This window comes from Urocampus carinirostris, chromosome 8, assembly GCF_059441175.1.
Source record: "Urocampus carinirostris isolate Australia breed hairy pipefish chromosome 8, RoL_Ucar_1.0, whole genome shotgun sequence".
NCBI lineage: Eukaryota > Metazoa > Chordata > Actinopteri > Syngnathiformes > Syngnathidae > Urocampus > Urocampus carinirostris.
In genome coordinates, this window is record NC_142356.1 from 36,668,244 (window position 1) to 36,693,692 (window position 25,449).

The 25,449-nt window shown below is 40.4% G+C and overlaps 1 protein-coding gene across 1 annotated transcript; it reads right to left on the reverse strand.

Annotated features, from left to right (window-relative positions):
* Window positions 1–5,019: 5,019 nt before the first annotated feature.
* dgke (diacylglycerol kinase, epsilon) lies at window positions 5,020–24,317 on the reverse strand. The gene is made up of 11 exons (XM_088342565.1): window positions 23,683–24,317; window positions 21,112–21,271; window positions 20,922–21,041; window positions 19,108–19,251; window positions 18,868–19,025; window positions 17,325–17,373; window positions 15,926–16,039; window positions 15,739–15,810; window positions 12,753–12,880; window positions 11,283–11,394; window positions 5,020–10,004 (listed from the first exon to the last, which is right to left on the reverse strand). Exons 1-11 carry the CDS (start codon window positions 24,102–24,104, stop codon window positions 9,810–9,812), a joined length of 1,674 nt encoding a protein of 557 aa, XP_088198691.1. The 5' UTR covers window positions 24,105–24,317; the 3' UTR covers window positions 5,020–9,809.
* Window positions 24,318–25,449: the final 1,132 nt, after the last annotated feature.

A 25,449-nucleotide genomic window follows, 5' to 3' on the forward strand; every position in this document is an offset into this window, starting at 1 on the left:
GTTGAAATTTGATTGTTTTGAATGGTTTTTTTGAATTCTCACAAAATCTGTGTTTTTGTTGTATTACTGTTAATTTTCCGGTACCTCATTCGGTTGTTAAGTCATGGGCGTCTGCGACTGTTTTTTTCGTTCGGCACTTTACGGGCTTCAGCGCTTGCCGTAGCTTGAGTTCATTTGTAAGCGCTGAAGATAATTGCAGTCGTGAACAGAGGCCCCTGACTTTTGTATTGTTTTGTTTACTGAATGCAGGCAATAAACCCAGAGATTGTGAAACCTTGTGTCGTGCATGAAAGAGGGTCGCTACACTGGTGCCGTGACCTACAACTGGATCATTTTTATCAGCCTCTGAGCAGATCCCGGCGTTGCTGCATATTCTTCTTGTGTCCACTAGAGGGTACCGTTGCACTGCATTGGCGCTTTGATTTCGTTTTATGTATGTGTGCCACTGTGCATTTGCTATCAATACGTAAATTATTAGTTAATTTCTGGTTTTTATTTTTTCCTGTTTTTTTTTCTATTCTTTGTACTATTGAAAGTATAAGCAAAATGACTGTGGCGGACTTGATGGAGTCGGATGGAGCGACACCTTCTGAGAAACGTGTACGGTCTTTCTTGGGTATGTTAAATTTTTATCAACACTTCATTCCGGGGTATTCGACACTCGCAAAGCCATTGTTTTATCTGCTGGCTGGCCAGAAACAGAAGAAAGGCAGAAAGCCCAAATGAACTGTAGTGGGCCGCAAACTGAAATCAGGTGACTGGACTGCTGACCACGACCAGGCATTTACAGACCTCAAAAAGGCCCTTATCCATTCTGTGGTTTTGGCTCATCCAGACTTTAGTCGTCCATTTTTGCTGTCGACTGACGCCTCACTGGATGGCCTTGGAGCCGTTTTGTCCCAGGTACGTGAAGGTGACACAGTGGCTAGGCCAATTGCGTTCGTTAGCAAGTCTTTGACCCGGTCACAGAACTACCCAGCTCATCGTTTGGAATTTCTTGCACTGAAGTGGGCTGTGTGTGAGAAGTTTAGCCATTGGTTGAAAGGCCATGAGTTTACCGTCTGGACTGACAATAATCCACTTACACACATTATGACTAAACCCAAATTGGACTGTTGTGAGCAAAGATGGGTGTCAAAGCTGGCCAGTTACAACTTTGAAATCAAGTATGTGCCTGGTCCCAAAAACACGGTTGCTGACGCTCTCAGCCGTGTCCCTTTTTGTCAGAATGTTGGCCACAGACTAGTCAGTGAACCTCTTCATGATCTCACTGCAGAAGCTGCGGTTTTGTCTGATACAGCCGTCCAACAGACTCTCAGAGACTCTACAGATCAGCCTGTCATGGCAGAGAAGCTGTCCCATTCTATAGCCACAAATGTCCAGTCATTACTCGTGTCGGCCCAGACTGTATCCAATCAAGAAGTTGCTGCTGTTGTCCAGTCACACACTGAATGGGCCTCCGGTGCGAGAACTCGGGCAGCTCAACTGATAAGCCACATGCCCCACCTTATTCCAGATACACTACCCAGTCTGCCTGCTTTCTCTATGGATGACCTGCGGGAGGCTCAGTCCAGGGACAGAGTTTTGTCTCGTCTTCGGTTTTATGTGGAACGGTCTCGAAGACCGTCTAGACGTGAAAGGGCACACGAGACAAGTCAAGTCCTGGGCCTCCTGAAGCACTGGGAGAAGTTTGTTCTGAGTGATGATGTTTTGTACAGAGTATCCCGTAATCAGATTTCAAATGCAAAACGCCATCAGTTAGTGGTCCCTGATTGCCTGAAGGCCGAAGTTTTAAAAGGGGTGCACGACAGTGCGGGCCATCAAGGCCAGTCAAGAACCCTGAGCATCGCCAGACAGAGATTCTTTTGGTTGCATATGGACAGAGATGTGAGGATGCATGTTCGTCAATGTCAGCGTTGCATAGTCAGCAAAGTCACTGAGCCTGCAGGGAGGGCCCCTCTGGAAAGCATTGCCACTTCCCGCCCATTGCAACTTGTTTGTATTGATTTCTGGTCCGCTGAAGATTCACACAACAAATCTGTTGACGTATTAGTGATAACAGACCATTTCACCAGATTGGCACAAGCTTTTCCATGTAGAGACCAGTCAGCCAGGCAAGTAGCTAAAGTTCTATGGGAAAAGTATTTTTGTGTTTATGGCTTTCCGGAGAGGATCCACAGTGATCAAGGCCCAAGCTTTGAGAGCAATTTGGTCGCAGAACTTTTACAATTATCTGGGGTGCGTAAGTCACATACTACCCCGTACCATCCGATGGGGAATGGAAGTGTTGAGCGTTTTAATCGTACTTTGGGCAATATGATCAGAGCTCTGCCCCCTGAATCAAAGCAGGACTGGCCAAGACGTTTACAAACACTCACATTCATGTACAATTGCACTGCTCATGAAACTACTGGATATGCACCATTTTACTTGATGTTTGGGAGAGTTCCTCGCCTCCCAGTCGACACTCTGTTTGGGAACATTTTGTCTGACCCTGACATTACCACCTACGGCAGATATGTTGCAAAACTGTCTGAAGACCTGAGGGAGGCTATGTCAATTGCTCAGGAACATGCAAAAAAGGAACAGGGCAGACAGACTCGACTCTATAACAGGGCAGCAAAAGGGCCGTCAATTGGAGTTGGAGATAGAGTCCTTGTGGCGAACAAAAATGAGAGGGGCAAGCGAAAATTGGCTGATAGGTGGGAGTCTACCATCTACACTGTTATTGAGATGAACCCTCAAACACACACATTCAAAATTCAAGACACCATCACAGGGAATGAGAAGGTTGTTCACCGTAACCTGCTGATGTTGGTTAACTTTCTCCCAGTTCAAGACCAGCCCTCTCTCCAGTCTGATTTGTCTTTGTCCTCTGCACAATCATCTGCCTCTGTTTGTTCTTCAATGACCAGTCCCACTGTTTCCGAAGAATCTCATGCTCGAGTGCCTGCTCAGCTAAACCGGTCTGGATGTGCGGCGGATGATGCGCAGAGTCTTGTAAGCATTTCAGGCCCTGACAACTACACAGATCTCACACCTGCGTCTGGGGAGAGAACCAGAGAGTGGGTGCATGGGCTGAACTCTGAAAGTTCTGATCACTCTGGTCATTCCTTGACCACTCATACTCACGACACTGCTGTTAGGGATGACATTTCGACTCTTAGTGAGCATGACCATGTTCAATCTGTAGAGGCTGCTGTCTCTGGAGGTAACGTTAGCCACACTGATCAACCAGAGTCTGCACCACACCGCACTACACGCCTGGGTCGTGTTATACGACCAGTCAACAGGCTTCTTCACACTATGGCTAGACAAGATGTCACCAGACACCTACAGTGTAATGTTTAGACTAAGCGTAACACAGTAGTTCGAGCTCTTGGGGCATGACATTTTTTCCCTTTAAAATTCTTCTGAAATAACTTGGTTTTGGAGAGAATGTTTTGTGCTCATTTATGTCTTATATATGTCTTGGGTGAATGTGGAATCTGTAAGGCATTCTATAGCCGGTGGCTGGTTCAGAGAATTTTCTCTGTCCACTGCATCCTTAAAGGATACTTCTCAGGTCGGTCCTAATATGTGTGACCCAATGACTACTGTTATATATTGATTTTGATTTTATAACCAAGTGTGAGATTTTGTCCAGAATTCGGTGGGGGTGGGTGTAACAGAGTTGAAATTAGATTGTTTTGAATGGTTTTTTTGAATTCTCACAAAATCTGTGTTTTTGTTGTATTACTGTTAATATTCCGGTACCTCATTCGGTTGTTAAGTCATGGGCGTCTGCGACTGTTTTTTTCGTTTGGCACTTTACGGGCTTCAGCGCTTGCCGTAGCTTGAGTTAATTTGTAAGCGCTGAAGATAATTGCAGTCGTGAACAGAGGCCCCTGACTTTTGTATTGTTTTGTTTACTGAATGCAGGTAATAAACCCAGAGATTGGGAAACCTTGTGTCGTGCATGAAAGAGGGTCGCTACACTTGAGACTATACAAATAAACATGACTTGACTATTTGGCATGTGTTAACAATGCCCAAATGAGTTCTAATAGGCCTTCAGCATTATTTTCCACTGTGCCTATCAGCTTTGATTTTACTTTTAGCAAAGATGCTTGGGGCGCAACACATTGGGTAGGAGTAATGGGGATGGGGGAGTGCTGGGGAGTCTCGTTATGCTCATTTCTGCTTTTTTGTTGGTTTTGTTTTAATTGTTAGTGAAGCATGAAAATGTTCAAAGTAAGATAAGGCCTGCTTCGTAAGAATATGTTTATGCAGTGTATACTGCAGTCCCGCCCAGTAGAATAGTCAAAAGCATGCCATTGCAATTTAGTTTTTAAATTAGCTGCTGCTTAGGCTTGACTTGCTTAAAAACGCCTAAAATAACATTTGGTGGATTTTAGGTAATTGGAACATAAAATTGTTTTAGGTCCGTTTTTAAGCAGTACATTTGGTAATTAGTTTTGTCGTATATATGTACTACTTTTGTAGTAGTATTTTTTAGTAGAATTTTTGGTGGACACATAAGAGGACAAAGATGGCACTAAAAAATTTTTTATTTCCTGTATATATGTTTTATCAAAAGGGTTTTGCACTGCTCATCAATAAGTATCAAGCCTCTGGGAATGAATTATGTTTGAAAAATTGCTGTTTAATGCCAGTAGTGGCTTTGACCAGATCCGTATCCACCTTTCTTAGGGTTTCTTTAGTTCCTCATGATGTTTTTAGTTTTTCCTCGCCCTTATGCATCAGGGGGTGGTGTAATAGTAGTATGTATTCTGTTCAGCCCTTTAAGACTTCTTGTGATTAAGAGATATGACTTGACATAACTTAATTGAAAGCTCCAAAATGGCCAGTCCCTGAAAAGCTTAAAACGGGTGATTCTGCGGTTTAATTTTCCAGGAGAAAGATTTCTATTAGGATGCCATGATGACCTTAGTAGGGGTGAATAAACACTAAAAATACAATGTTGGCTTGAATTCCTGGTGCGTTTAAAATCGAACCAATCATTGCTTGACATTGTCGTGGCAACAGTAAGACTTTATTGTGAAACTATTTACGTGGGAAAATAATCTCAATAACATCCTTACATTCAACTCAAACTGTAACTTCCCCAACATTCTTTTACAAAGTTTCCACCCACAATGAACACTGATCCTGGACTTACAGTGTTTTCTTTTTCTTATTTATCTCGCATAGGCAAAAATGGCTTTTTCTTTCTTTCCAATTTTCAATTAGCATCAGGACTAACATACACAATATTCAACATAGTAAACAAACTCATAAATACTTGATAAATACAATGTATCACAGTGAATGCAAGCATCCAGTGTTTATATTGTGAGCGAGAAAAAGAAAATATGGTACATAAATAATAATAATGAAATAATTACTGCTTTGAAACTTACTTATTACAGACAATTGAAAGAACATACTGCGAAAAAGCAATTCAAGCACATTCAAAGATCGAAGCTTGAGTCGAGTGTTGACATTTTTTGTCTTCACTGAAGGTTTGGAGTGATGAGAATAAGAGAGACACCCTAATTCAATCATTTTTGTCATATCAGGGAAACACATTCAATCCACGTTTTCATCAGTTTGTTTGGAAACGAACCTCGAAACAAACCTGATTTGAAAAAATGCCACTAGCAGGAAATAACGGTGCAAACAAAACCAACACTGATGAATATAGATCGCAAGTGTTACGGCATTCAGCAATTAAAAATTACGATGTTCAACTATTATTAGCAAACGATAAGCATTTGAGTGGGTGAGACCGTGAACACAGGAAAATGCAACACTTTGACCAAACAAAATGGAAGATTATAAAATCCAAACTGTTCTTGAATACACGTGCAAAAACTGCTACATAAAGAGTAGCCCAGTGTTATTTGACCATTTTACCAGCAGTGAAGTGAACCGGGCACACAGACCAGCAAAAGTAATTCGGCAAAAAAATAAAAAATAAAAACTATAAGTCAAAACGATCCTTAAAAGCAAAAATATAATAATAATTTGCACCACTTTAAAAAAAAATCATTGCGTTACAAGTTTCAATCAAATAGTTGATTTTGACTCTTTTGTGTGTCTTGTTTTACAGCTTTATCCAATTAAAAGTATATATACAGTGGCCCCTCTACATACGAGCTACCCTCGACAAGAGATATTCGAGATATCAGCTGTCGTTCCAAAAAAATTTGTCTAACACAGGACGGATTATCGGGCGGCACGGCGGTTGTTAATGCGCAGCGCCACGGTGCGGAGGTCCAAGGTTCAATTCCAGCTACTGCGGCCTCTCCCTGTGGAGTTTGCATGTTCCCTTTGAGCCTGCGTGGGATTCCTCCCACAATCCAAAAACATGCATGTCAGGTTAATTTGCCAGCTTAAATTGTCCCTAGGTGAGAATGAGCGAGTGAGGTGTCTGTCTCTGTGTGCCCCTGCCCACTGCCCGAAGATAGCTGGGATGGGCTCCGGCACCCCCGCAACCCTAGTGACGATAAGCAGCGCAGAAAACAGATGGGTGGATGAGACAAAAATCCAAGAGAATTTCCAGTCTACCAATTGGGACTGCTCACTGCCAGCATCAGCTCTCGCCAATTAGCACATACGTTTCCTGCCATGAGATAACTGAACCCGCGCACTTCGAGTTGTTTTTTCATTCCTTTGCATTTCCTTTTTGTGTCTTTTTTGTGACCCTATCCATGAGTTCTGAAAAATGACAATGTTTTCTAAGAAAAAAGGATGTCAATTGAAAAAAAGCAGGTCACAACAGACCAACATAAGCGTAGTGTTTGAGTGATCTAGGGAAGCAGAACAATGGGTTACCATTTAAAATTTGTATGTTTATTACTTCTCTGCTTGATTACTGTAATGTAGTGCTTTCTGGTCTCCCGATGTCTAGCATCAAAAGTCTGCAGCTGGTTCAGAATGCGGCACCTAGACTTTTGACTAAGACCAAAAAGTTTGAGCATATTACTCCTGTATTGGCCAACTTGCACTGGCTCCCAGTCCACTTAAAATGTGACTTTAAGGTTCTCTTATTAACATACAGATGTTTGCATGGACTTGCACCCTCTTATCTCTCTGATTTGGTTTCCCCATATGTTCCTGCACGGAGTCTGCGCTCGGAAAATGCCGGTCTACTTGTGACTCAGAGAGCCAAGAAGTCTGCAGGCTTGAGAGCGTTCTCCATCGGGGCCCCGGTGCTATGGAATGCCCTGCCTCCGGAGATAAGATCTGCAACCTCAATGGAAGTTTTTAAATCGAGGCTTAAGACCCACTTCTATTCCACAGCTTATGATTCATGCCCACCTCATATTCTGTATTGTCCTGTCTTTTTCCAACTGCCTGCCTGGTGGTGATACGAAGGTAAAGGACGATTTGAGATGAGTCAGCGGACCAGTGTTTGTCCTGAAGCATGTCAACGCCTGCATGGACCAGCTGACAGAGATGGGAAGCTGCGTCGTGGCCGTCATAGACTTTCTGGACTAGTTTACAGGCTGGGGGCATCGTTGCCGTCATTCACTTTGCGGACAAATTTTCAACAAGTTACCTAGTGTTTACTATGTTAGTGTACTGTAATGCTAAATGTAATTCACCCTGGTCATCCTGGAAGGGGGATTACCACTTGTGAGGTCCCTTCTCAAAGTTTCTCTTTTTCCTCACGCTGAAGTTTTGAGTTGTTCCTTGCCCGCATGTTGCTTTAAGCTCAGGTAATTGTGTCATTGTAATCCTGTGCAGTCCTTTGAGACATTTTTGTGATTAAGGGCTATATAAATAAATGTGACTTGACTTGATATTGACACAGAAATATGCCATCAACGTTGGATACCTGACAAGGAGCTGGCGGTAGATACGGAGATCAGAGGTCACTGTCTGATCTACAAAGACCTACAACTTGAGTCATCTTCGTGTAAAAGTGGAATGGATTTTATGGCCAGCCATGGCTGCTTAGAGAAATTCAAGAACTGGACAGGCATACACTCTGTAGTAGGCATGGGGAAGCAGCGAGTGACGATAAAGCCATGGAAGAGTTGACGCAGCGCTTTGCTTCATGAAAAAGAAATTGTGCTATAAAACATGAGTGTACGTTCATTCAAAGTTACCGGAACTTTAATAATAATAGTGCTGTATGTGCTTGCACATCATCAGGGTTGGGTAGGGTTACTTTAACTTGATTACTTTCAAACACTTTTGAATTACTCCAATACCAAATATGCTAATAAAAGACAAAAGAAACTAAATATGAATAAAATTATGACTCACAACACGTGGTAAGCTTTCTCTCCTGGCTTTGATCTCCGGCAAAACTAACATAAAATGCGACAGAAACAAAATGAAAATAAATCCAAACAGCTTGCCAACATACTTTTTGGCGTTCCATGTATTCCATTACTCCCCAAGCCTGCACAAAATTTAGTAATTTTATTCATATTTAGTTACTTTTGTCTTTTATTAGCATATTTGGTATTGGAGAAATCCAAAAGTAATTGAAAGTAGTAAGTTAAAGTAACCCTACCCAACCCTGCGCATCATCAACAGTCTCGCGTGCTCCATCACTCCTCACACAAACCCACCATGACAGTAACAACGGCTTACTTTCTCTATAGAAATTGTTCGCAATAAACTTGCATTTTATTTAGTTAAAAAATATAGTAATAGGATCAATAAAATATTATGTTCAACTACTATTTGAATGGATTTTTAGTGATCATGAAGATGTGTTTTATAGCTATTTAAGATTATCTTTGCTTTTTGGAGGCCCGGATTGGATTAATTGGTTTTCAATTATTTCTTATGGGGAAACTTAACTCTAGATACGAGTAATTCAGAATACGGGCTCGATCAGGGAACAAATTAATCCCGCATATAAAGGGGCCACTGTATAAACACAAGTATACATTATCTGCAATTCATTTCTGTCTTCCGTTTGATTTGTGTCATACCACTGTAACTTATTTTAGCCCACTGTATTTATACATCAAGGCGGGGATAAAAAATGTCTTCAGAACTAAAACCAAAACAATAATACTGTAAGCAATAATACAAAAGTTCAAGTATTATAGCACATTCAACATCACCTGACCTTGCTGTCTGTGGGATACAATCGTACAAAAAAAAAATCAAGCTCCTTGACTGACCCATTAAATTCAATTTCTTAAAAAGCAATACAATGGAAGAATACATTTTTTTGATATTGTATAATATTATTAAAGCCTTTGAAATTGGGCTAAAGCACTGAGATTGACTTTTCTGGACATGATTTAAGAGTTTGGGAACAATAATGGGATGTTTGTTTTTTAATGGAAAAAAATGAAAAAAGGAATACAGTGTCAAAATGTGTCAATTATATTTCAGCTGACACTCATTTGAGCTTAGAGATAAGATCTTAAGCCTGAATTTCGGGTCAGGCCTAAAATTTCAATCATTATAATATTACCCGTCAAAATGACTGACAGCCTTAAAATGTTCCCATCAACTCTTAAAAAAAATACGTAAATGATGAAAAAGTTTTGGTTAATGTAACTTCTGCAGACACATGAATAAAAAAGATGGAAATTAGTATAAAGCCTTGTCTTTATCATGAATCGTCTCTCATTCTGCAGAGTCGTTACTAATAAAATATGAAATTTAGGTTTGCTTCTGGCTCGGTCCTGTAAACCAAGTTAATTGCTTATTTGTCTGATTTTTTTTAGGCCCAATCTTACCTCTACTTGAGCTTCAACTTTGTTGACATTTGAGAATATCAACATCTGGTGCAATACTTTTACCAATTGGAAACGAAAGAAACCAAGAAGAAGAATGAAGTAGTATCATCAGTGCGAGTCTTGGGGGGTAGGGCTCTCTGTCTCAGAGGCGCTGGATTCGCCGTCCTCGTCGTCATCCGTTTGCTCCGAGCTGTGATAAAGCATTAGGGCTTGCGTCTTGTGGGTGATGGTGATGGTGCATGGGCCCTGAGCCCACGGCTCGCCGTCCACTTGCATCGGCATCGTGGAGCTCTTAAGGACAAGCTGAGAAGGTGGAAACCATTACCCAGTTTACAGTCAATTGATGGGTTTACTTTCCCATTGACTTGCAAGCAATCTAGTAGTGGTAATTAAACTACCCGCCTGTCGAAGATTAAGGGTGGGCAGCTATTCCAAATATGGATATTATAGATAATTATCAAGTACAGTGGTACCTCTTTATATGAGCGCCTCTAAAGACGAGAATTTCGGTATACGAATTTTATTTGAAACAAAATCTTGCTCACAATACAAAGGAAAATCCAGAACATGAGCAGTCCTGAGGACTACCAGTAGAGACCGCTTGAAATCGCTTACCGCTTATGACTGCTACAGCCAGCATCAACTTGTCCGGTTTGCGCATGCAAACAACTACAGGCAAAATTTTTTGGTGTGTATGTTCATTTAAAGTTACAGTAACTTTAGTTTGAAGTGTACAGGTAAGTGCTTCATCAACAGTCTTTTGATCTCAGGTCTACCAACCCCTGTCGTTTTGCTCCCTTTGGTAATGATGGCAATTCCACTTATTTAGCGATAATAAACCTTACAAACACAATGTGGCACCCACTCACAGCAAGGACCACTATGTAGAATATTGCAACAATATTAGCAATCTACGATGACCGTGTTGTCTACTACCAGTTACAGAGATAATAGGGATTAGAGCCCAAACAGGCAAGACGAGATAGTTTTTTTTTAAAAGAAAAAAGGTTGTTCGAAAATTGTTATAGCTATTGTCCCAGCTGTTTTCCAGCTAAAATGCCCATGCTACATTATTTTGCAGGCATGCAATTGCAAAAATATTCAGGCGAGAAAACCCTATTTCTATGTGTTCCAACTTACATTACTAAGTGTTAGTAGCACTTGCAGTGAATATTTCAGTTTGGGACAAAACCCCGGAGTCTTACCTTTCAAAAGACAACAAAAAGGTCCATATTCTCCAACTTAATTTACTTTAAGTAAGTTTTGGATTGGGATTTACAGGAACGTTAGGGGTTAATATCATCTTATTTATCTCATTACTGTATTTTTTCTGTTTAATTACTATTTGAATGTATTTTGAGTGATAAGGAAAAAGGGGTTTTATAGCTATTTGGGGAGGATGGAAACGGACCAATTTGTTTTTAATTATTTTATATCGGGAAAATGTGTTCATTACATGAGCAATTTGAACAATTGGAACGAATTAAACTTGTAAGAAGAGGTACCACTGAATACATTTTATGGCGACACCCTGTATGCAAGTATGCCGGAAAGGATTTACAATGAAACCTGTGGCCTTACCCTGACCGTGTGGGCCTGTCCGAGTCGTACTGGGTTGGCCAGCTTGACTTGGATCTGAGCACAGTGGAAGGAGCCAAATACACCCATAACCTCCAGCAGGCTGTCATCCAACCTGCCAACCACACAAAAAACATCCTGTTTCAGGGTAATTGGACTGCACACTAGGGCTGCATTAATTAGTCAACGTTGTCAACAAAACTCGATAATAGAAATAGTCGACAATAAATTTCATTGTCAACAATTGTTGCCAGACACGTTTTTTCAACACAGAGAGGCACCGCTGCACAAGTTTGATCTCTGCTGAGAGTCATACGCAATAACTAATGTCGTCTCGGTCTCGAGTGGTAACATGAACATACGGAAATGGCTGTCAAATAGCTACACATTCCAAATAATAATAATAATAATAATTTACTTTGTATTGTCATTCTTTGTAACAATGTACACAGAACGAAATGTCGATACACCTGACCCGTTGTAGCGAGTCGATGCAGCCGCAGCCAACAGAGGGCGCCGCCATTATACCAATTAGGTATGTCTCGGCCAAAGCGCGAACCAGCGACCTCCCAGTCTCAAAGCGGGCACACTACCATCTAGGCTACTGAGCTGTCTTCTCCAGTTTTGGAGTATTCGAGCCTGGATACAGCAAATAATAATACAACTTGCAGAGCTTGCAAAGCAGACCTTTTGTATCATGGTAATAGATCGGTGATGCACAACATTTTAATAGTCGAACAGTTGAACGAAACGGAGTCTGACTAACCTCGGTAATATTCAAGTAACATTCAAGCCAATACAGTTGTACATTTTATAGGTGTATATATTGCTATAAGAGCTTGAGCGGTATGCTAGACCATGCCTGACAAACAGTAATAAAATGCATGCGGTGTGAAAAACAAACGACATTTGTTAAAAAAATTAAAATGACAAACATTAGTTGTTAAAACCATTTGATTTCAAACCGTTGAGAATCATTGAGTACGTTGTTACGAGAGCGAGAGATGATGCTGGCAGTGAATGTACTAAACAAAATGCACATCATATTAGTTTTTATTAACTGTTCTAATACTGCTAATGTGGGTCTTGTTGGTTTACAGGCATAAAAATGGTTACAGGTACGTGATTTTAATTTATTATTTATTTGCCTGTCTCTAAACAGAGATTTGTTAATGGATGTCTCTGTTGAAGGTGCCTAATTGGGTTTGGATTGCATTTAAATTGAATTTTTGTATAAATCTGGAGAATGTTCAACAAGAGATGCATTTTGGATTTTAATTATTTTTCTTTTGTTTGCTACGTTATTAAATCAACTTCATGCTAAATCTAAGAAGAAAAAAAATCTGATTTCTCAACTAAATGTTTCAATAGTCAGTGACTAGTTGACTAATAAAGTAGCCGCGGTTTCAGCCCTACTGCACACTTTAGCTAATCTGAAATGTTAGCAGTTTTGTTTCTTCAAGTTTTTCTTACCGTGTTGGAGGGTAAGGTTCGTCTCCCATCCCCTCCCACAGTCTGCAGCCACCGCCCCAGTAGCCGATGTTGCAAACAATTATGCCTTCCAGGCTGGGTAATGCAACTTTCTCACCATCGAGCTCGAGCTGTAATGGCAGTAAATTGACAGACATTAAAATGAACAGAATAGGAAGCCTTGCGGTTAAACTATTATCTCAAATTTCTTTGATGTGGGATTAAAAAAAGTGTGTTCTGCACCCAGGAAATGTTACTTTGTTTTTCACATTTATTTTTAAGGAGACTTTTGGACAGAAAATTATGTCATATTGGAAGCCATTGATTAAGTACATAATCTTTCTCTGTTACACATGGTATTGCCTGCCCTCTCCCCTCCATGATGGACATCTACTCCACTCGCTGCCATAGCAGAGCCCGAAACATCATTAAGGACAGATTTCATCCAGGTGTCCAGCTCTATCGCCTGCTGCCCTCTGGAAGGCGCTATAGGTGTATCAGAGCAAGAACTGACAAGATGAGGAACAGCTTCATCCTAAACTCTCATCCGCAACCTTCATGAGCTTAATGTTCTGTACAACTGCCACTGTGGATATGCAAATATTTATTATATACTATTAATATATTGTTCATTGACATTTTTACCTCTATATTTTTCTTACTTACACTAAAAAGGAACGCCCTCCAATATTGTTATACTTGTGTAATGAAAATAAAGGCCGTTCATTCATTCATCTAGCATCTCTATCACCAGCTATCTGCTTCCGTTGATGTTCCTTCGACCCCAAAGTTTCCAAAGATATCATTTTGTTGATAGATGTTGTTTGTATTTCTTTGAATTTGCTAATAGCTTTTTGATAGTTTGTAGTCTGATGTCATACTCAACTATATTTTTACTGTATGTTCCAGTTTTATTCTGTTTTGGAATAAAGTAGAACTTGGACGGTGTAAAATAATTGTCAGAAAGTTATCACACATTTGTTTATTCTCAACATATAGCGCAGGGGTTGGCAACCTAAAATTTTAAAAGAGCTATATTAGCCAAAAAACAAACAACAAAAAAACTAATTGTTTTAGAGACGAAAAAAGTCTTATATGCAACACCTACAGTGAAGAAAATAAGTATTTGAACACCTTGCTATTTTGCAATATTTACCACTTAGAAATCATGGAAGGGTCTGAAATTTTCATTGTAGGTGCATGTCCACTGTGAGAGAGATAAACTAAAAAGAAAAAAAAGAAATCACAATGCATGTTTTAACAATTTATTTTTGTGATACAGCTGCAAATAAATATTTGAACACCTGTGTATCATCTAGAATTCTGACCCTGAAAGACCTGTTAGTCAGCCCATTAGAAGTTCACCTGCACTCCGAGTATCCTCCTGTATCAGATGCACCCGTTTGAGGTTGTTAGCTACATAAAGAACACCTGTCTGCCCCATAAAATCAGTAAGACTTGAACTTGTAACATGGCGAAGACCAAAGGGCTGTCCAAAGACACCATAGACAAAATTGTCCCCCTCCACAAGGCTGGAAAGGGCTACGGAGCAATTGCCAAGCCACTTGGTGAACAAATGTACACTGCTGGTGTATTCATTAGAAAATGGAACAAGCTAAACATGATGGTCATTCTCAATAGGAGCGGAGCCCCATGCAAGATATTACCTCGTAGGGGCTCAATCATTCCAGGAAAGGTGAGGAATCAGCCCTGAACTGCACGTCAGGAGCTGGTCTGTGACCTAAAAATAGCTCGGACCGCAGTTTCCAAGCTTACTGTAGGTAAAACACTAAGACGTCCTAATTTGAAATCATGCATGGCACGAAAGGTTCCCCTGCTTAAACAAGCATTTGTCAAGGCCCGTCTTAAGTTTGCATACGACCATTTAGATGATACAGAGGAGTCATGGGAGAAAGTTTTGTGGTCAGACGAGACGAAAATATAACTTTTTGGTCATAATTCAACCAAGCGTGTTTGGAGGAAGAAAAAAGCACAGTCTGAAGAAAACCATGCATGGTTGGTGGTAGAATCATGATTTGGGGGGTTTTTCTGTACATGGGACAGGACGAGTGCATTGCATTAAAGAGAGGATGACTGGGGCCATGTATTGTGAGATTTTGGGGAACGACCTCCTTCCCTCAGTCAGAGCATTGAAGATGGGTCGTGGCTGGGTCTTTCAATACGACAACGACCCAAATCACACAGCCAGGAAAACCAAGCTGTGGCTACGTAAGAAGTTGTAGCATGGCCCAGACAGTCGCCAGACCTGAACCCAATCAAAAATCTTTAGAGGGAGCTCAAACTCTGTGATTCTAAGCGACAGCCCAGAAACCTGACTGATCTAGAGAAGATCTGTGTGGAGGAGTTGGCCAGGATCCCTCCTGCAGGGTGTGCAAACCTGGTGAAAAACTACAGGAAACGTTTGACCTCTATAATAGCAGACAAAGGCTACTGTACCAAATATTAACATCCATTTTCTCAGGTGTTCAAATACTTTCACAGTGGATATGGCACCTCCGATGAAATTTTCAGACCCCTCCATGATTTCCAAGTGTGAGAAGTAGCAAAATAGCAGGGTGTTCAAATACTTATTTTATTCACTGTATATTAGCTTACTGTCAAAATGACTAAAATGGATGCAGCACATCCTATGGAGAATGATGCACCACCTGACTATTTTGTTGTAGGATACCGCTTCAAGTTTAACTTACTTACAATATTAAAGAATTACATTATGTTTCATTGCTTTGATAAAAATAAAGACATGCAATAAAGACGAAACAACAACAAAATCGAATGTGCAAATCTGTCCCTGATTCGGGCAGCAAAAAAAGTCCAATAAAACGCAGCACTTTTTTTACAAGAGTAAAACGTCTGCTAAAATTGGGTAACACACACATACACAACAGTGAACAGAAGATGCTGTTTGAAATAGTTGTTGTGGTAATGTTCTTGTTGTTTAACAGACTAATAAGCAATGCGTTTCTACCTCAATCCTCTTATCCAAATCCTTACATTCCTGCACTAGACAGTCCTTTGTGCCGTACAAGAAATACACAGCCTGATGAAAGAAAAACAAAACCAACAGTTAGTGGCTGGTGAAATTGTGAATGTTGAAAAGCAAATGCAAGTTTTGCGTTCTGGCAGCAGCGGAATACAAACAAATCCGCCCTGACCTTGTTGATGATGCGACTGGAAAAGAAGGAGGGCGTTTTCTCACGGTGCGCGTGAAAGTTCAGCGCCATCAGAGCGTCTGGACCGACCGAGAAATAGTTGTTCATGGACAGAACCTGAAGGAGAGGAATACGAAACTTTACGACTGGTTGTCATAAGGCAGGGGTCGGCAACCTATGACACGCGTACCAGCAGTGGCACGCGAGCGCACTGCAAAATAATAATAATTACTTTTTTTAAATGCGCATTTTTACCTGAAATTTAGACATTTTCAGTTGCGTGCCGTGTTGTTAAGAGGCTTTACGGTAGCGACCCCCCTCTTCTGCTCCGTGTGCGAGTGTGTGTCTGCACAGCAACTCGCAGAAGAGGAGAAATTCGTGTTTTGTCCCAGCCACAGAAACATCGGCGCGCGATAAAAGAATGAATGACAGCTCCTTCAGCGAAAAAATGTTGTTTTTTGACTGACAACTGGGGGCTTGTGCAAAAAATGACTGTGCTGTTTGTGCATTATGCCTCAAGAGCGTTGTACCTCGCAAATCAAGTGTTAAACGTCATTACGAGACGAAACATGAATTCAAGGCGTAGACATTAAAACGCGCTGTGTCCAGGTACGGCAAACACAGACCCTGAAAACCGTTGTCACTGCTAAAAACACCACCACCAAAGCAAGTTATCACATTGCTCACTGCTTACAAAGCATGGAAAACCATTTATATCGGAGACCAAATCAGCTGTTATTTCTGTTGCACTTATTTTCAAGTAGCCTTCTGCCTTGTTGCTGTTATTTCAAGTTTTGATCTTTTCTGCAATTAGATTTCATTTATGAATGGTATGGTAGCTGTCCATATCACTTGTTTTTTTATTGTAGTTCATTGTTGATGAAGAATTCTTGATTCAGGTTGTGGTAAAAAGTTGAAGTCATGGATGTCTACAGGCCTTTCCACGTGTTGCTCACATTCATTTTTTAGTTAATTGATGAACAAGAATAGTGCTAGATAAATAGGTCAGTTATACTATTTCAATGTATACCCATGATGTATATTCAGACTGGTGTAAAATAACAGCTCTTTCATATATAAAAAAAATGTTGTGCGAGTCATTGATCTTGGTGTGGCACACTGATTTACAAGGAAATTTGAAAGTGGCACTCCACACCGAAAAGCTTGCTGACCCCTGTCATAAGGCGACCACTTGACACGGTCGACTGATCACGTCACATCAGGAGCAGTGTAACAGCTTTTAATACTACCACTAATACCTTTCTGGTATCGTGTAGAAAAGCTACCGATTTCCAAAACAGGTATTTGTGATTCAGGCCGTCTGTGGGTCGAGATAATCACTTAATTTGATGTTGATAGGTAACGCCAAAAACACATCAATTTAGAAAGATTTCACACTGACCTTTGGTTTTCGAATGGAGAGTCCTTTAGAAGACACCTCGACTTTCCACCTGAAAATGATAATGTACTATAATCAATAAACACAAAACATGAACACAATACCACGTTGTAGCTACAGAAGCTGTTTAAAAAGGCCAAATTACTGACAGAGCTTCAGAACTTCCATTGTTAAGTATAGGATTTAGTGGATTTCGATGTATTGTAATAATGCTAACTGTGGCAAAGTTTGCCATTCCTCACTGAGTAAATCAAGGTAAATCCGGTCGTCGGGGGTTACATGTTTGGGAGGTTTCCCTCCTCCCACGCCAGTGATTCAAATGCTCAGTTTAACAGCATAATAAAAATAAAAATCAACAAAAGTCAATTTTATCAGTTGCTGTGGAGGGAAAAAAAATCTCAAAACATGTGGTACTGTGGCCTTCGAGGACCAGATCTGCCAATCTAATTCTAAGACGTGTCATGCTATTTCCTGTTACACTTTTGACCACACAAAGTAGAGATTATTTGAAATGCTTCCATGTTAACAAGTACCTAAACGATGTTTTCTTTACCAATTTTAAAATTTAGTAGTACCGGTAATATTGAAACCACAGTTGCATATATGACTCCTTTTATAGGATTTATTTGGCCAATTATGACCCATTTTTGTTCATTTCAGTTTTTGCCAAAAATGACAGTGTTGACTGTAAATCCTTTAATGTTGATTATTTTGTTTTTCGGGCAATGAAAAAGTTATTGATTTATTTGTTGCTGTGCTGCAATATAAAAAGGGAGTAAAGTGAAAGATTTACTACTATCAGACGCCTACAAAGAAGTTTGCTGAGGATAACAGAGTTGTTCATTATTTTGTCCATTATTATTGCGCAAAGTTGTTAATTATTTTGGCTCACTGTTCATTAATTGGACTATTGTTTCATACTGTTGTTCATTATTTTGACTGTTATTCGTTATTTACATCATTGTCACTATTGGCCAATCATGTTATTGTTCTTTGATATCCACACCCGTTAGGGCTGATCTCCTTATTGTAACCTAAAATATTTATTTTTATTTTCTAACGAAAAGGCTCAGGAGAGTGCTTTTAGACCAGGTTGCAATTTCTTACTGGAGGTTTGGGCTCACGCCTATTTTCCTTGCAAGCTCAAGATCAAATGATGTATTCTCTCCTTATTTTTTGTGTCAACTATAAACTTATCACACAGTAGATACATGTGCTGAACTATAGTTTTTCATCATAAATCATTTCAGAATGTTCAGTATAGAGATATTTCAGTTGTTGTATTTTTGCAAGAGCATTTAAAAGCCACACTTTTAAGTAAAGTAATTATTAGAAAATGGTAAACAGTACATCCAACTTTGCTGCAAGTGTTCAGCAGATGACACTAATGCACCATGAATAACCAAGGAACAACATTCTCAATACAAAAGTGAGAATGGTTTGATTTTTCTCTTTAAATTTGACATGAACTGGGCTAATAAAGAACAGAACAGTCATAGTAGTTGCTAGCACAGCATAAAAATTGTGGTGTCTTCTCAAGTTCTACCTATCCATTTTGACCAGCCCCGCATCGGGAATGTTGCGAAGGATTTGTTCAACAGGGACCTCTCCAGCGTAGCCTGCACCCCAGCCCAGAGTGTTGGAAAGGTCGTTTCCTGTCCCAAGAGGTAGGATGATTACTCGTGGAATGAATTGATCCTGACCCTAACCAAGAGATTTACAAATAATACATAAAGTAACTGATGTATTCCATCTAGGGCTGGACAAATTCTTAAAACAATCTCACCTTGAACTTCATGCTGTCAATGGCATCCAGCACCCAACCCACTGTGCCATCACCTCCACAGACGAGCACTCTGACACAACCAGGTGGTAACAAGGTGCACAGTTGAAGGGCCTTGGAAGGTGCAAACTGTGACAGGTCAAAAACCTGCCAAGGGAAACATACAGCTTTCGTGTGAAAATGGCATAGCAACCTCGTGTGACATTGGATAATTTCATATCAGGGCTGCAACTATTACTTAAATAATCGATGAAGCAGTCGGTTATTCTTACGATTAGTCGATTCGGATTTTTACATAACACGTTTTAAATGTCCATCTATATTTAAATATTGAAGTTTTGGATGGATAGAAAACAACAGTGCACAACACAATAAAATATTATATAATATAAAAAAATAAATAACTTAAAAGTAAACAAAAATACATAAAAATGTATGCTATACACCTTCAAATGTCTAACATACTTTTTTCCTACCGCCTTATCTAAAGATCATATTACATTGAGACTTACTTATCAAATAAAAAAATAAAAATTAAGAAAGTGCAGTAAATTACATTTTTATGTGTAGCAAAATTTGTATTCGCCAAAAATATATATAAAATGTAAACCCCTTTTAAAACTGCTGTCAACAAATGTATTTTTGGTTTAATCTTTGAGTATGATCAACATTCAAAATGCGCAAATATAATCCAATAATGCCTAAAAGGCTGCCCCTCATGTTGAGATAAACATGGTATCATTATTATTTTTCTTTTTTCACTTTATATATTTATCAATTTATTTCATTTGTTTTATCTGTATTTATGCAGCACTTTATGTTCCCTTGTTAACTTAAAAAAGTGTAAAAAAAAAAGTAAGGTACTGTCTCAAGGCGCCCTCCACCGAACCAAAGTGGTACTACAACACAAAGCACAATGCACTTATTTGCAACTCAACAAATCAATGAGGTAATTAGTTGCCAACACTTTAAGTAATCGATTTGTTGTTGCAGCCCTAAATTATATGAAATAATATTGCCAGAGCCTGTGCCCTACACCAACAATATGACACTTAGAATGTGTCTCCCTCTTGCAAATACTTAGGATTGATAAAGTTCATTTTAACTGTCATCTTATTGTGAATAATGATATAAAAAAAGGTGCGTGCAGTTATTTCGTAAAAATGTCACAAAATACTACAAACGAGATGAATACAGATGTATTAACCTTCAGCTATGGAACGTGGTCACTATTATAACTTTGGTTATCGAGTGGACATTACTCTTACTCCATTCCGATGTGAATCTTTGAAATCTACAAACATTATTCACATTGTTGTGCATATCCTTGATCATAAAGTCATATTTATTCGTATAGCCTTCAATCATTCTTCATTCTTTCATAAATTCTAAAAAATATCCAGGAAACTGTATAAAGCAGACGTCACACTTGGATGTGTATTCTGATGCATATCAGAAAATAGTATTTAATTCATTCTTACCAGCCTTAATGGAGCAGAGTATATTATTTGCTCAGCAGATGTCGCCAGCGAGCATAATGTAATGCAACCGAGAACTAGCGCTAAAAAGAACAAGCCCTTTAAAATTAAAGACTATACAAATAAACAAGACTTGACAAGACAAGAAATTCAAGCATGCTCAAGGATTTTAAGCGCCTATACAAAACCTGTGATTTATTTTTCTGCCATGAAGAGGTGACAGTGCTATATAAGCCACAGGACGGGTAGAAAATAATTATCACATTAAAAAACTGATCTAAAACATTCCCATTAAAATTTTAGACATGATCCTGTTGCAGTGGATATCTGTTGACAGACCTGCACGGGATTAAGGAGGCTGCGAAACTCCCCCAGCAAGGCTTCTCCCATGTTGTTTCCACTCCGTGTGTTGGCCAAGACTAAGACGGGAGTCCAGCCACTCCCGAAATCAGCAGCGAGCTGCAAACATGACACGAGTCAACTTTGGAGCGGCACAGTAGAGGAACTCACTGTGCCCTCGTCTTCGCACCTTTTTGTACTCATCCGGGTGTTTACGGCGGAGCTTGTTGACTTGGTAGAGATAGTGAGGAGGAATGATGAGGTTGTGGAACTCGCCCAAGTCACACTTCTGAGTATTCGCCAGGCTGTCAGCGCACTCTTCGTGCACTGTTTTCTGACACCACACACATCTGTATCAAATATTAAAAGAGCATATAATGAACATCAAAGCAGCAACTACTTTTTTTTACATTTTGAATTAATTTCTTTACCAAAATTATGTTATATGGCAGGAGTGCTACACTCATCTGACACCAAAAAAATAGCATACAAACAGTAGTTTAAAATATTTACAGACATAAGTCTTCACATATTTTATTTTCATATAACAATGTTTACCTGAATTTGTAAACATTGCTGTTAGATTTCATAAGTATTATACAACAAACTAAAGCTTCTTCAAACTTACGCAAAGACACACTAGTGCAGGGGTGGCGAACAAGTTTGACACAAAGAGCCGAAATTTTTAACCGCGAGAGTCAAAGAGCCACACCACGCACTGACCGGCATTAGACGTAACCTACGCAGATGATTGGCAGTCAGTTATGTGTCCGGAGCAGCACAAAAACAACAAATCTGTCAAATTAATTTCAAAATATTATTTATTATTTGTTATTACCTCTGATGGATTCAAGTGTGTTTTAAGAGGGGAAAAAACGAAACATGAAACGAGCCACATTATATAGAAAATACGATGAGGCAAAGAGCTGCATTTTGATTGGCCATGAGCCGCATGCGGCTCTAGAGCCGCGTGTTCGCCACCCCTGCACTAGTGTGATTAAATAAAATGTTGTATGGCTTTAAACAACACATGTGTGACTTTTATCCTAGGTAATAGGTTTTCAATGTTCTCTGGTCGATTAATGGTAATAAATACAGGTATAGTGGGTGTTTTGCTAGTGGCGTCTGGCTTTGGTGACTTCCAAACTCAGAAAATCCACTGAATCCTATTCTTAACAATGTAAGTTCTGAAAACTGCAAGACATTGTAGCAAAAATTTTTCTTGTACTTCATTTTGCATTGTCTCAGAGGCCATATAAAATATGTATAAAATGATGTGGAGGGACACGTTTGGTCTACGGGCCGTGAGTTTGATATGTGTGGTATGGGAGCTTATAAGTCTAGTTTTCTGTTTGTGTTTCTAATGCATCTCTGGGGCGACCATTTTGAAAGTTGCTGTGAAGTGGAGATGATATCACAATTACTTATCACCGGGGCACCAACTGCATGGTGAATTTTTCGTTAATGCCTTTGGCTGCAGAACGCCAACAGCGCTGTCCCCCTGAAGCGGTTTCCATCTGCGCCTTTTTTAGCCTTACCCCCAAGTTTGTCATGTCAGGTGTTTTTGGCTACCAGTGAGTCAAAAAAATATAAAGACGAGAGTAATTACAATGGAGAGTGATATCATGCTCGCCCTTGCATTGTTTTTGTAAGTGTAGCATGACAATGGTGAAAGTAAGAAAAGGCCTGATTGAAGTACAGTATAAATGCCAACTCAAATCCTCAAAAAGATGAAAAAAGGCAGGGTTTATTCAAGGGGGTCGAAGAAATGGACACACAACATGATGAGTTTGACAGAGGCCGCAATGATGCAATGGGAGTGATATCATGCCCGTCCCTACAGGTTCTTTCCTTTCTATTTGTTAGTGTGGCATGAAAATGGTAAAAGAAGGAAAAGGCCCGCTTTTAGTAGAGTCCAAAAAACAACCCAAACCTCCCCAAAATAGATGAAAAAAAGAAGAGTTTATTCTGACGAGTCTAAGAAATTCACATACGTGACGGATTAGCATAGTTACAAATTCCATACAGCTCCTTTAATCTAGTTTACACCCCCGTGAGAAGTTTTTTTCTATCATATGGCCACCTAGCAAAAGTGAGTGTGGCACTCATAGACTAGGGCACAGGTGTCAAACAGATCAGGCCAGCTAAGAGATTGAATCTGGCCCGCGACACAACACTCAGAGAAGCGCAAGAGAAAGACAAGCTGCAGGTTGAAATATGTCAACTTGATGTTGCCAAAGCCTGGTACCTCGAACAAAGACACTGTACTTGTATTTCTTTCTCTCTCTCTCACTCTCTCTTTCCCACCCTTTTTCTCCCTCTCTCTGTCTCTTTCACTCTATATGCCTCTCTTTTTCTCTTCCATTGTTGCTCTTTGTCCCTTTTTAACTTCTTTTGCTCTAACTTCCTTTTATCCTTTTCTCTCTTTTGTCTTTTTCTCTTCCTACCCTTCGCACTTTCTTTTCTCTCCTTCTGTCTTGCTATTTCTCTTTGGATTTCTTTCTTCAGCTCCTTTTCTTTCCCCCTCTCTCACAACTTCTCTTTTTATCTCTTTTGTTTCTCACGCTCTCTCCCTTTTATTCTTTCTTTGTGCCGCCCTCTTTCAATTTCCCTCCCTCTTTCTCTCTCTTTTTCTTTCTCTTTAATCTACGAGTCCGGCCCCCGACAGAATGTTCTATCGTGTGGCCCCGGAGTAGAAATGAGTTTGACACCCCTGGATTAGGGAATGCGTCATTCTCAACAGGAAATGAACAAATAGTACCTGAGATCGCATAGTTTGGGCTGTGTTCCACATTGCTGCTTGCACACCACACAGTAGCTAGCTAGTGGCACGTTGCCCCTAACCCATCGGTGGGCCAAAAACCCATCAGGTGGGGAAGGAGACAGGATCTCCTTGCAGGACAGCTCCACGTCCGCCCGGCGAAGGCAGTCCTCGTCAACGCACACGCCGCAACAGTCACAGAAGCCTCCGTTCATGATGTGCTGCGAACACACGCAGCAGTAGGTCGGCTTACTGAATAAATCCGTGTAGTGCCAGGCATGTCTGCTCTGGCGGAAAAACTGCTTCATGTGACTTTTCCGTTTGGAACGCTGAATGCTGCACCACAGCGTGATGACGACGGGGACCGCCACGGCCGTGAAGGTCCACAGAACCAGGGACCATTGCTCCCACACCGCCTCCATGGCGGAGGGGCAGCAAGTCAGCGGCGCCGGAAAGCAAGGCGAATGGGCCGAAATAACGAAAGGGAAATGCTCGGGAAACAGAAATGGGGGCGAAAGAAGACGTTCATTTTGATGAGGAGAATAATAAATCCAGAATGGTGGAGCGTTTCGGTCCCAACATGATTATCGCAACAATTTACGGAAGTGCGTATGACGTAGGGAAGACCGGTGGTGACGTTCCCACCACTGGGGATGGATCGTTTAGAAACGAAGCGGCTTTATGAGCCAGCTTTTTGAAGTGATCGTCGAGGGCTGGCTCACTTCGAATCGCTCTGCTTTTCTCTTCCTTTCGTTTCGTCTTTTTCTCTCTTTCTTTCTTTCCATTTCATGTGCCTCTCTCTTTTTCTGTTTCCCTCCATTAGAAGCGGGGGAGTAGCGGTTATTTTTTACGAATTTGCAACTCTGACATTCGAGTCGAAAAGGTCGTTATTTTGCGCACTCCTGTGAATAAAATCAGGACGTGCGACCCCTAGATATCATTGAATGGAGTGTAAACTTGAGCTTTATGGCCCGTTGTAGTTGCCACATTGAATATGGTGGACACACTAGCGCATGGGGTTAAGACCCTATGGCTCGCGAGCCATATATGGCTCTAATTATGAGTACATATGGCTTCGGAACTAAATTTGTACTTTTGAAAAACACATCTATAGTGTTTCTATTTTTATGAGCACTGAGTCGTGTCTAGTGTGCGCATAGTCAACATAGCACCGGAAGAATGACGGTTTGACCCAGTATGTAAACTCCTCACGCCCCACTACAGTTTACAGCCAAGGTGTCACAGCAACAGACCTGTAGATCGCTTAGGAACCCTTTATTTGGAAGTTCATTAAACAATTCAGGTTCACTGTAGAGACACTTTATAATGAAAACCAACAAAAAACTGTAATTCCTGGAAACTCCAGCCAAGCGCACTGAAAAACTTGATTGGATTAGCGGTGGGCGTGGGCAAAGCTATGCATTCACACACTTCCCTCAGCGTTGTAAAAGTAAAAACGTCAATATCGTCATTTGCAGTATTTTGTAATATTTTTTACAAAAGAACCTTGCACCTTGTTTTAAAACCTTTACTCATGAAAAAATATGAATGTCAAAATGAGCCTTAACTACCTCAACAACTTCTTTGGGAGGTTTGAGGCACAATATGGCACCCCCTGCAGTGAAAGCGGTTCCACATCAGGACGAAAGAGCACTCCTCCTGGACTCAACTGACATGAGGAAGACCCTGAGAAGGGTCAACACACAGAAGGCTCCAGCCCCTGACAACATTCCAGGGCGGGTCCTTAGGGAGTGCGCTGATCAGCTG

What these genes read in the sequence shown, in the direction of transcription:
- dgke (XM_088342565.1), bottom strand. Translation starts at nt 24,104, where the DNA reads ATGGAGGCGGTGTGGGAGCAATGGTCCCTGGTTCTGTGGACCTTCACG. An exon ending in ACCCGGATGAGTACAAAAAG is followed by an intron (nt 21,042 to 21,111) that starts GTGCGAAGACGA and finishes TCATGTTTGCAG; the next exon opens with CTCGCTGCTGATTTCGGGAG. An exon ending in GCCTCCTTAATCCCGTGCAG is followed by an intron (nt 19,252 to 20,921) that starts GTCTGTCAACAG and finishes TTCCCTTGGCAG; the next exon opens with GTTTTTGACCTGTCACAGTT.